General features: G+C 37.1%; 1 protein-coding gene across 4 annotated transcripts in view; it reads left to right on the top strand.

The window, feature by feature from the left end:
- Window positions 1-13260, top strand: part of LRBA (LPS responsive beige-like anchor protein) — a 373995-nt gene that overhangs the window by 280573 nt on the left and 80162 nt on the right. For all 4 annotated transcript variants that reach the window (XM_048304274.1, XM_048304272.1, XM_048304273.1 and 1 more), the window contains one exon: window positions 1139-1291. In XM_048304274.1, the coding sequence (XP_048160231.1) occupies window positions 1139-1291 (153 nt within the window). The remainder of the gene's footprint in view (window positions 1-1138; window positions 1292-13260) is intronic.

Raw genomic sequence — 13260 nt, 5'->3', positions numbered from 1 at the left:
CAAGCCTAATTTTCCTACTTAGCACACTGTGTTCAATTCAGCACTATAATGTATCATTTTCTGCTTAGCCATTGTTCTTAGTTTTTCTGAGATGACTTAAAAGCAACAATTCCTGTGCTGTATGGCCTTACATATTTTTCCTCAGCCATGGTAGCTGTGCCAGGAGAGGTGCCAGAGCAGGCCAGCCAGGGAGGTGTTAATGCTGAGTTCCAGTCCTGTTCAGCACCGGCCTGGAGAGCACACTTGTTTAGAGTAGTGATGATCCTGACAAGGAATTTCATGCAGACCTTTTAACCATGTGAAATCTCTTCCTTTTTTTCTCTTGTGTGTAAAATTTTGTGTGGTTCTTCTCTGTATTTTATAGGCTGGACACATAATTGAGTTAGTGACCTTTACACAAAAGAAAAGTATTGACCCATTTAATCGTTGTGGGGTTTTTTTTTTTGGTTTGGTTTGGTTTGGGTTTGTTTTTTTGTTGTTGTTGTTTTTGGGGTTTTTTTTATGGAACATGTGGCATAACTGCAGGTATTTTAGAATTCACCAAAAAAAATATTTCTGGGCATTGAACAATCTTAGATAATAGCTTAAACATTAAGTCCTTAGAGCCTTTACATTAGAGAGAATAAGAATATAACTGGGTTTCACAGCTTTGTAATTAATGTCCATGGTGCTAGTTTTACCCCAACTGTAGACTGCCATTTGTGCATTAGCACTTTAAAATGTATACTGTATTAAAATGTGAAAGAATCCGTTTGCCACAACTTTTTAACATCATTGATTGTACCTTTCCACTAAATGCTATCTGTACCATGTGATATTCATTACTTTGGTTTTGTAGGTTTCTCTGTGCATAATATGCAACCAAAAATAGTGTTCTGATGTTTTTGTTTTATAGCCTGTTGTGTCTCAGTTCTTTGTCATGTTAAAAGCATGCTAAGGATTCATCATATCTACAGGCCTAAATTTTAGAAAGTGCAGAAGGGGGATTTCTCCCTTTTAGGGAAGGAGGGGGATGTGTGCAGGAGGATTTTGTGTATTCTCTTGCTTAATTCCATTCTAATAATTACTTTTTTTAATGTGACACAGTGCATCCTTTGACAGAATTTATAACATGGCATTGTTTTTCATTTATCTACAGGAATTGATTCCTGAGTTTTATTACCTCCCAGAGATATTTGTCAACAGCAACAATTACAATCTGGGAGTGATGGATGATGGAACAGTGGTGTCTGATGTTGAACTTCCACCGTGGGCCAAAACCCCAGAAGAATTTGTTCGCATAAACAGGCTGGTAAGATGGCTCTCTTCTATTGTCCAGTCACTTCTGTCTTGCAAGATTCTTCTGAAATAATTTGGATCTTTGCCTGCAATATATATTTATGATTTACATAGGACTATGTCTGAAATTATCTAAAGATACAGATTTACAAATGTAGGAAGAAGAAAGGAATATAGTATTGCTCATTTTTTAGAGATGCTCAAAAAAGTTTGAGTGTGGTCTAAATATGCAGGAGATCTTACCCTATTTCTATGTCAGCTCTTGTGGGTCTAAAGAGCTAATAAAATCATCACTTTACAGAAGGCTTGAAAAAGCTTGTTAATCATAAAAATATTTGTCACTCTGATGACTTAAAGGTGATTTTGAGGTTTCTTAATTTTAGTGTTTGTTTAACTCCAAGGATCAGGGAATGCCTCAGAAAAGAAGGCTGCATTTTAAATATTCTGTCATCTTTTCCAGTTCTTCCATCAAACTGATATTTTTCAGAGTCCTTTTTAGAAGAAAATAAAACTAAATTCTTCTTTGCCTGCTTCATTCCCCAAACCTGTATTACTGTTCTCTTCCCTGTTTTGGAAAAATGCAGTTGGTAGCACTGCCTGTCTTCACGGTGCCCTCTGGGCAGTGCAATGAATTACAGAATAACCCTTACACTGTCATTGATGGTGTTTTAGCACATTCTCAAAATCTATGTTAGGCTCTTCTCAAAATGAAACAATTCTGCATTGGTGGCATTCTGAAATAAATAACAGAAGCTTTTCTTAGCGAACCTTGAAAAATGAGGCTGCACTTTTCATGTGGTATCCAACTAACTGGGAAATACCGAATTAAGGCACGGAAACCTTCAAACACCTTTCAGATACCAGGCTTATCAGGATAACATCCTGGTATTCCTAAGTTAGGAAACGAGAATTGAAAAAGTTCTGTTGTTGGTGGCACGTCAGACTTCATAACATTGCATCAGAAGAAACCTGTGGTTCAGAAGTTAATTAGGAGGCTTTACACTGCACTTACACTGATGACATGATACTGTGGTTTTCAGAAATGCTGTGTGGCCTGGATTTCTTCAGGCAGTTGTAGATGCACCATAATAATCACGAAGAATGTTAGGTGGATTTTGTGTTTTCCTTCATCCATATGTATGTGGAAATTTTATTTAAATGAGATATGAAATACAGTAGCATTTAGCAGGACTACTTGGCAAACCATATTGAAACACAGCTTTTGATCTCACAGTTGGGGTGATAGGGGATAGGTAAGGGAGGTAGCCTGACACCTCTGTGAGCTTGGCATATGCTGGTGCTTCAGGATAACCTGGGAAATGCAAAGCTGTGTTCTTGAGCAGACTTGTCAGAGGCAGATGGTGGCCTTGATCTCTCATGACTCTGGTATTTTGGTTTTTGCATTAAAATATAATTTTATTCTGTTAATTACAGATCTGGCTTTCCCCACTTTGAAGTTATTCTCAATTTCCCACTTCCTCCTTTTCTAAGATGTTAGCTCTTAATTTTCTTTGCCTAATTTTGAGCCTTGGGCCAGGTTTTTCTCACCCTCACCTCTCTGTAAGCTCTGACCTACCATTCCCTCATTCTTCCTTCATTTCCCAATTTGCTACTCCTGTCTGCCTTTCTTGTAGCTCTTGTTTGAAATCTCTCACTTGTGCAAAATGAATTTTTACAGTTTTCAAGTATTAGTTGGACAGAAAAAAAATTGATTTTTTTTTTTAAGGCTTAAGCTAATTACAAAAGTAAGAAATAATTTATCAAGTGCTGGTATTAAAGTGTGCCAGACATCATCCAAATGATGTCCAGTGTTACCAAAAGGGTAGGACCTACAACTGTAGGTCCCTGATACTGTTTCTGTAATTCAGATACCAAGTTTTGGTCGGTCTGGTAGCGTTAAATTTAAACCTCTGTGCCAATGAATTACATTAACTGCTTCTGTGTGACGTGGTTAAACTTATCTTGGTGGTGGTGGGCCTTGCTGGTGTGGATGATGCCCTCTGTAATCTGCCATTTTTGCAGTGGGATAACAGTAAGAAAATGACATGCAAATATTAAATTGCTTTTCCTTGTTAATACTTGGTGGATTGGATACCATCAGCATCAAATCAGCATAGTTTCATTTTTAAGTAGAACAGGTATGTTTAGGAAGAACGCTTAAAGCTCAGATCCTCACTAATATGATCAAGAAAAGCTTGCTACAATGTGGCATGGGCTGATGTGTTCAGCTAATGTTTTCCTTGCTGCCTCCTAAATAGCAATTACAGTATTCCAAGTGCTCATTTTGTAAGCTATGACACACAGATTTTTTTTCCCTTTGCATTTGAGTTTACCTCTGTAAGTCCCCAGATCTTATACAACGATTGGAGCTCATGAAATGCATACTGCTTTGATCTGTGACCTTTTTGTGGTGCTAATCGGGTTCCTGATATCATTATACCTTGCTCATTAATCATATTTCCTGCAGCCCGTCAGGCAGCCAGACAGCCCAAGCCCCTGTTTGCAGCCTCGTGTTGGCAGGTTTCTGCTTTTCCAGATTATTACAGTGTGATACTTTGGCTTCTCATAACCAGACCCACATCAAGCTGTGTGCTACAATTAAAGTCAGATGGTCCTCAGGTTGAACAGGGATATTCTGTTGCAGCTGTCTGTCTTTCTGGAACAGAGCAGCACGGGGAACAGATGATATGTAGGACAGTGCATAATAACAGCTTGTGCAGTACTGGGTCAATAGCAGGGGTTCAGAGCATTAATTGACAGGCTGATAGCTGATTTAAAAGTGATTTCCAACCTATTTTTAATTCTATAAAGTGTGTGTTTTAATTGAAGTAGGTTGTTGCATTTCCTCTGTGTTTGCTCTGAGACAAAAAGCAGAATGGTGTATAATTAAAACTGGATTTTGATTGATGGAATGTCATCATCAGCTAAATGGTAGCATCAGGATGTCATTCTAAGCAATACAAAGAGCTCCAAAGAGTACCTATTGCCTCTGCATATAGCTGGTACTTTGTATCAGTCTGTGATAGTACAATATTTTATAATTGTACAGATCAGTGGGGGGTAGGGTAATTTTCTCTGAGACAGCCCAGATTTTGATGGAAAAGTGACTGTGTTTTTACCATTCTGAAACCCTATGATATACCTCTAAAGCTCAGGCATACTATGTTTAGTGCCATGAAATAACTGCTAAGACATCTGAAAATACATTTCAGTTAACGCTGGTGCAGTTAACAATAATTGTATTATTGTCTAAATCCATCATTTTATAAATATGTGTGTAACAAGAATTATAATATTAGCTTAATAAGAGTAAAAAACCCACAGACTTTTAAACAAGATAAAATTGTAATTCCTCCCCCCAACAAACCAGGAAAATCCCAAATGCAACATGCTGTTGCATCCTTACTTTACTGTTTCCTGTCTTTAGGCCTTTAGTATGTGAGCAAAGGGGAGGATGCTAACTTCATCTGATACCATAATAAAAAAAAATGCCAAACAACTTTTGGTTCTCCCATGCTTCTGAGAGACCTACAGGAAATAGGAATGGGAAGTAAACTTGGGAGACTATAAAGAGATAGATGGTCAGATGTGGTTTGGATACAGAAGTCCTAAATAAAACCCACAGCAGTAGTTGTCAGATACAGAAATAGACACAACCTTTAAAACTTAGATTTTTGTGACATCTTTTCTTGGCTTCAGAGTCTTAGTTATGTTAGGTGCTCTCCTTTAGAACAGTTTTCTTTTTTAGAAATTTAATTTCATGTGTTAGGGATAATTACCCCATTCAAGCTGATAGAAATTTTAAATGCCCTTCATATCATGCATGAAAAGTTAGACATTGACAAAGACCAGGTGAAACCCAGGGAAAGGCCCTATGTTTCCCACTGATAGTTAAGAATAGCTAAAAATCCCAATAAGGAAGTTCTGTTCTGAATAGTAGAGTAATCTATTCTGTCCTGTCATTGAAAGTTGGATGTCTGAATTGGTAAGAATTAATTTAGAACTATTAATCAACAGATAATAACTAAATTTCACACGGCTTTGATGAGCCTCAGCTTTTTGAGAATTAGATTGCTTCAATGATAATGAAGTCGTTGAGGTCTGTCAAGACAGCTTTTCACAATATATCTCAATTTAAGTATTTTAGTGCTTTATTGCAGCGTTAGTCCTTTCATGATTAGGGATTTATCCGTTTCGTTCAATGCTGGGGAAAATGCAAGACAAATTAGAAAAGTGATGAGATTACTGTGCTGGACTAAAAGTTTCGAAATCCAGTTTTCAAATAATTGAAAATGTAGTGATTGGAAGCTGGGATGCTTTCTGAAACAAATGAAATGCTTAAATACATACAGATGCTATACACAAAGTAACCATGGCATGAAAAGTAAAATGGAGAGGAAGGGTAGGCCAGTCATTTTCCCTAATACAAATTTTAGTGGAGCACAATGAATCAGTGTTAAGAACCATCTAAGGTAAGAAAAATCTACAGTGAGAATTAGAGGATCATTATCAGTCGCTATGGGGTGTTACTTTTTAGCACAGGCACCTCCACCTTACACCAGGCTGCACTGAAAAAGCAACATTCCCTGCCAACTAACACAGCAATGCTCAGGACTGCAGGTTTTGTGAGTTGGATGAAAAAACATCCAACTCACAAAACATTATGCTACTTTCAGACTCTTAAAACTATTGCTATTAGTCAAATAGAGATACTGAGTTAAAGCCTGTAACTTGGAATGTACTGGACTTTTTTGTTATCTTTTTTGTGTAATCTCTCTGTGATATTTTTCCTGGTTCCACAGCTGTGTATTTGCAAATGTGTCACAGCAAATCATATCATAATGTGATATGAACTATGTGAATTAAGGCTCACAAGTGCAGGTTACTAGTGAGAGATTGCTGGATTATTAGGTGTATATACCTGATAACAGCTCCTTCAGTATGTTAAAAACATTGGAGAGAAGGAAAAAAGGTAAAATGTAAACCAGGCTTAACCAGCAACATCAGAGTTGTTACGTGTGCAGCACCTACTTTGAAATTCTGGTCTTAGTGGGATTGGATATGGTGTTAAAAAACTGGAATGCAGATTGACCTGTGTACACTGAGTGATGAAGGTGCTTCCAGCAATCCGAGTTGACGTGGGATGTTTACAGATTTTGAGAATTTCTATGCCAGTTCTTTCAGACTCTTAACTTCGTGAAATACACTGAACTGTTACTTCCATTTCTGTTTCTGATATTCGGTGATTTCTTGTGGCTTTTTTTTGAAGATTATAATCTATATACAAAACAAGATTTATACAGTATCCTCTGAATGGAGGATGTCTATTAACTCTACAAGTATTATAATTTTTAGCAAAAATCACTTCCATAAATTATTATAGAAAAAATAGGTTTAAAAGTAATCTATAACTTCACTTTTCCTGACAAATACTTTTATTTCTATGCTATAAATGTGTGTAATGCAATTAAAATGTCTATTTGTTTAAACATAAACTATTGCCAGTGAATCTTAAAGCACCATGCTACATCCATTTTATGTTTTTTCAAGATGTGACTATGAAAAAAGGTTTGTACAGGAAGGTTCCTTGTATCAGGCAAAATAAACATTTCCATCCAGAGAAATCTCAGAAATGTAACAGTCTTATTCCAGCCAGGTATAGTATTCTTCAGCAAAGTTGGGTGTGGAAGGTCCAGTCTGCTGTCATACTGGATTTCATAAAAGGATGATATTGTTTAATGCTTTTTTTTTGCCCTCTAATCTATGGAAACAAGGCAGTGCTGGGAAGTACAGGGGCTCCACTGTGTATGCACTTAGCAGGCAGAGGAGCACAGGTGATCTCTTAAACAGCTAAGGAAATGTAGGCTGGTGTGTGAATGAAGCAGCAGGATTCCTCCTTTCCTCGAGAAGCACTTCCATGACTGCAGTGGGCAGTTCTAGTGATTGTCCCTTTTAGTTTTACCATGTGGAATACCAGCACTGGCTTAAAGCTGTTTGCTTTTGCATTTGAGCTAAGTGGAGCATTGGTAAATCTGTGTTCCTGCACCACTCAGGGTCATCTCCTGCCAGCTCAGCACACATATGACAATTTCATTGTCTGTGTTTGTGCAGGATTTTTTTCACTTTTATAATTACTACCTAAAAGTTAGAACCTTTGTTGTCTTTCACACAGAAACATTTGTATTCAGGCTAGAATAAAAAAAACCTGGGTAATTGCAACCAGTCTTTGGATTTAATTAGATCATGTACAGATCTGATTATTAACATAGAATGGGAGGGGAGTGACACTTTTGTTACCCATTCTGAAGTACCTTATTCAGATTTCATATGGAGATAAGTGTAGAAGAACATTAACAATGCCAGCATAACCACACATAGGTGAAACTGGTGCAGGTGAAAACCTAGGCAGTAGGTATTCTGGAGGGAAAATAAAAAAATCGTTCAATACAAGACATTTTTGAAAAGCAGAGAGGAAATATTTCTAATGGAATGTGATGTATGGCCTATTAGAAAAGATTCTGAAAATCTGGGCATAAAAAATGTAGACTAATTTTTCTGTGTGTACAGTTGACTCTGCATGTATAAGAATAACTTATTTTTATTGAAGTGCCATCTAAGAATTATGGCCAGAAATTCATGTTTATTTAAATCCCATTCTGTTGGAATATTGGCTTTATTAATTTTCAGGTATGAATTTTTATTGATTTAATTTGTAAAGGAGACTACTATATAGAGTCAAATATATTCAATAATCTGAAGGAAGTAATGAAAAGTGAACCCAAGCCATAGTTTTGAATAGAAGGTAAGAACGCTGAAAGCATTCAGTTTGGTTTTCGTAATACAGCAAAATAGGCTAATACTGGGAGATGGGATTTGCATAATATGTATGATGGAATACACTGGAGAGATGCATCTGTAGGACAAAGTTAATACATAGTAAAATATATGTGCTGATGTATAGAAACTGGGTTTTTGCCTTTTCAGTGAAAACAGTAATCTAGGTAGTGGGTCATCATTTGCTAATCAAAAGCATTGATCTATTTTCTGTCCAATGCAGCTTTGTAAAAAGGAAGAGAAAGCAGAGTTTTTGAAGTCTGTTCTTTTCCATAACAATTCCTTCTTTACATCTTGTTTGCAATTCCTACCATCTCTTTAAACTCTGTGCAAGTTACTGTATAGAAATTACAACCAAACTCTGGACTTCGAGAATGTAAACAATGTAAAATTATTAAAAGAAAAGTCCACACATGCTTGCATTTCAATAATTTCTGGAAGTGGGATAGATGCCAGTTTTCCTGAATGAAGAAAAATTAATGGAATCATAGACAATCTGTTTGTCTTTGCTACTGTGGAAAAACAACAGTTAAAGAAGCTGGTATCAAAATTTTAGTTCAAAAAACACATTATAGTGTTCAAAAAATTCAAGGTATTAAATAATTCTAGCCTAATTCATCTTTAGAAAAAAATCGCATAATGTGATAACATTCTAAAAAATAGTTAAAATAATTTCTAATCATTAGGACACTACACTTTTATCTGTAATGTGTATTTCCTAGTGAAGTCTGAAACTAAACAAGGTGAGCAGGAGTAAAACTAAAAAGTACAAGTATTTTAAATGAGAGCAAAATTAAACAAGAAGAAATTAAATAGTAAGGAAAGACTGGATACATGTATAAGAGTCAAAAAGAAACAAAGCCTAAACTAAAACTATGGACATTAAAGAAAGTAATGGGAGGTGGAGATTTACCATAGCAAGGATAAATATTAAAACATTGAGAAGAATGTTGTGCAGTGGGGAAAGATTATAAAACGTTGAATAATTACACAGTTTGAGTAGATACAGTTATTAAAAAAAAAGAAAACTAAGGAAGGTAAATTTGCTTTTATCCAAAAAAAGTTGATTGGAAGCAATCTGGACAATTAAATTTGCTGTCAGCTCTTTTGTTGTTTGATGTTGTAGAACTGGTATTTGAAAGCGAGTCCGTGAGGACATTAAAGTTATTACTGTGTGAAATGAAGTGGGAAACAATTGTGCTGGAGCCACTGCCCCATTTAACAGGTGTTCACTAAATCTGTCTGTCTTCTCTTTGTCTGTTCTGTGTGTGCTGTGCCTGGGCACTTCCTGTATACGGGGTTCTGAGGGATACTGCTGAAAACGTAGTAAGGATTTTTATAACCATGGAAAAACTGCATCACAAGCTCAGTAGTGTAAGGGAGGAAAAAAAGTGTGAAAGAGATGGCAGTTTCCTACTCCATTCACTGAAACTTAGAGTCTGTGATTGGAAGATGCCTTGCAAAGAAATATCCAAGTTGTTCCTCTTGTAAGGAGGTCAGGACCTGCATACAATGAATGCAAGTACTGGTGAGAGACCCGGTAGGCTATGGTGTTGTTTGGTTTGTTTTTGTGTCTGTTTATGGATCATATGTGAAAATATGCTGCTAAACTTGAATTTGGTGGGTAGTTCAAAATAAAGTATTGATAATAGAATCAGTGTAGAGAAGATTCCATCCTAAGTGTTGGAAAAGAAAGTGAGATTTTGGTAATATTTGCATACATGGAGCTGTGGTTTTCAGCTGAAGAAGGGGAGGGGCTGAGGAAACCTGGCCATCTGTGCCCTACATGGAAGGATACAAAAAGAGTCAGCTGAGGCTTTGCTTTCAGTGCTTTTCCCTGGCAAGACTCCACTCCTGGGATGAGGAACAGTAATGTTGCTAAAACCATCTGGGGTACAGAGAAAGCTTATGACAATGATATGGATGTAGGAGGAACTCTTGTACGAGGAAAGAGTTTCTCATTCCTAGAAGACAGGAGATAAGAGAGAGCATAAGGAAACCTTACAATATGTAGGTGTGTAGCTGAGAAGATGCATCAGGAAATGACATTCTTTATTTCGTAACATAAGGACATAAAAGTTGTTCATGAAGTGATAAATTTAATTTTGCTACAGGGTAGTATTTTCCCAAAAATGTATAATTAATCTCAGGAACTTAAGAACAGTACTCAGAAATCAGAGAGGGATGGTTATACAAATAAAAAGGTATTTCATTTGTTACGTGGTACAAAACATGTAATGTGAAATACAAGAGCCTAACATTCAGCGGTTAAGACAAGCTCTAGAGAAATATATGACAGAAATAGTACTCACCTCTTCTTGCTCTAATAAATAGAAGTATCTTTTTCTTAACCTTATCAAATTAATGTTGTTTTAGTCATTAGAACAGACCTTCAGGCTTTATAGAAAGAAAAACCTGAAGACACGGTTCTAACGCTTACAGGATGTAACTAAGGAAAGCTCCCCACCTCTTCTTCCTATCCCTCACAAATTTCTCCAACTGTCTCTTTGTTCAGGAACAGATGTTTGTGAAGCTGTACTTCAAACTGAAACTCCATGAAAAAGCCTTATTTCTAACAAAAGTTATTATTTTAGGGGCCTGATTTACAATTTCTCTCTCCCACTGGTGGCACAGGCACAGATAATGGTGTAGTCAGCTGCATTGCAGTGAAAGTACAAACATTTTGGAGTGGAAACCTCTGAAACTGTTTGCTCATTCGAAGTTATCTCATTAAGCAGCAGCGAGCAGTGTGGGCTTGTGGAGCTAGCCAAGCTCTAGTTAGCCCCGTTCCAGGTCCCAGTTTAGTGATAGCAGCTCCGTGCTCTGCAGGGAGTATCATGCTGCTGCCTGAGGAAGGGCAGTGTCAGGCGGCTCCCGGCGATTATGCGCCTTTGCAAAAGCAGTGGGTGGAAACTGATGGAAAAGGTTGCTGCACCCCAGCCCATCTGCTCAGCATCAGCCTCCTGCTAGATGGTCCCTCACATCTGCCAGTTGTTATCCTTTAATTGGAAGTTCAGGTGTAGCCCTTTTGGTTTAAGGAGAGGCCAAACTATAGCCCATCAGTCAAGAAAAGAGAATGTATTCGGCAAAAATAATGCAGGTTTTTGGCAATCCAGGTCATGCTCACGAGTCATAGATGTACTGGGCACTCGGTTCCTTTGGTCAGGTGTTTGGTCCACCCTTAAATGATAAAGGACTGTGACTTCTTTTTCCAGTTTCTCTTTTTGAAAGAATTCAAGCAACCACAGATCTCTTGGGTTGTAATTTTTATTCTCAGTCTTTATTAGTTAAAAGGCTGCTCGTGCTAGCTCCAAAGTCCCCTTTAAGTAAATACTTGCTGATCTGTTGATCTACGTTAGTAACATTTGTGAGGTACAGAGTCAACTACAGAACTAAATCCAATAAAGGGCCAGTTTTAATTTCCTTATTTCATTCTCAAATAGCCACAAATACTCTATACTCTGCATTTTAAACCAATACAATTGTTCTGCTTTTGAAGCATGAAGTAAAGGACCATTAGTAAAAACATCAGAGCTAGAGTTTCCCATGCTTGTGCCCACCTGATCCTTTCCAGGTTCATTTAAGTACTTAAAGAATGTTTTAGCGGCCTATCTTGGTTCAGTTTGGCTGAAACATGTTAGGGAGCTCTCATTTCCAGGGATCTGTAGAAGATCTGAGGAATAGTATTTTGGAAGGGGGGAACTTTAATGAGCACCAGAGAGCAGGTATACCTTCCATTTATGTAGCTGCTTTGTAGGAGGAGAGTGGAGGGTATATCTATGGAAAGATAATGTCTAGGCAACTCAGAGAAGGCTCTAGAACCAAGATAGCCTGGATTATTTCTCTTTGGGAGAAATTTTCTTTATCTTAAACACTAAAGTTACAAAATAAATCTCCAATACAAAAATTATATGAAATCTCAGCATTTTTCTTTCATTCTGAAATCTTACTCCCTATTTGGGTTTTATTTAGGTAGATTAGTATTGTTAACAAAAAGCAACAGCTTGTAAAGCCGCAATAGCGATATTGATAATAACAAAAGTATAACTGGCATTCACATAGGTCATAAGCAAAATTCTGCACTGATGAAGTGACATACTATATACTCTTGTGAGGTCCCTTGTGTTGGTCCTTCCCCAAATGGAAAGGGTTTTCTAAGGCACAGTTTAAAAAGAAGTGTTGGATGTGATCCAAGTTAGTTGCTAGTGAGAGTTGAACTGGACTCATAAAAACGTGAAAGGTTCAGCAGCATGCAAGTAGTTTAGAGGAAGTTGATTTAAAATATTAGGAAACTCAAGTGGGTTTAGTTTTGCAATCTGTAGAATGAAAATAATGCTGGAAGCTTCATTTATAATGTTTATTTTTAATTAATAAACCCCCCAAAATTCTCCATTGTTTAAAGGAAAAAAACCCCACGCACCAAAACAAAACTTGTGTAATTGTTTTGGGGATGTTCCAAACCACATACTAGAATAAAATAGTTCAAAGTATCCTGTTTCTAAAAATCTCTGAAAAATAATATTACAAATGTATAGCAGAAGAGTCCTTAAGGGCAGTGAAGCCTCCTAATTGTTACTGACATTATCTCTTGCCATCTGCTTTCTGAGGCAGAATAAGAACTTTGTAATGAGGATTAGGAGTGGAGGACGGTGAAAGCATGCTCCAGGAGCTGCTGGAGTGTTCTCTGCTTTCATAATAAATCACAGGGTAGCTTTTTTAACAACAGGCTTTTCATAGTACAATTTGCCTAAACGAATATAAATGACCTAAAAATTAAAATTTGCTGCATAATCTCATAGGACTTTGATTTGTAGTCAATTACTTCTTAAGTCTTTCTCTAAGATGCTAAAAGCACATGAAGCAGCCTTTACTACATGGATTTGGACGTCTGCACTGTCAATATCCTCCCTTCAGACTGCTGCAAGCCCATCATGCAGGCACACCCTTGGGCTGTGTGTACACCAGAATTAAGCTATGAGTAAAAGCCATTCCAAAGCTGCATACAAACTTAGCTCTCATCCATTTTAAGCCCAGTTTTGCTGTCAGTGTGGACAGATCCAAGCTCTTTGCAGGTTTTTGGCAGATTGTGTTCCTTTCTGGCCTTACTCTTGTTTATTGAACTGTGCCCCAGTTGCAGTTTGCAACTTT

Source organism: Corvus hawaiiensis, chromosome 5 (assembly GCF_020740725.1).
Source record: "Corvus hawaiiensis isolate bCorHaw1 chromosome 5, bCorHaw1.pri.cur, whole genome shotgun sequence".
NCBI classification, from domain to species: domain Eukaryota; kingdom Metazoa; phylum Chordata; class Aves; order Passeriformes; family Corvidae; genus Corvus; species Corvus hawaiiensis.
This window is presented reverse-complemented; position numbering and strand designations above follow the sequence as displayed.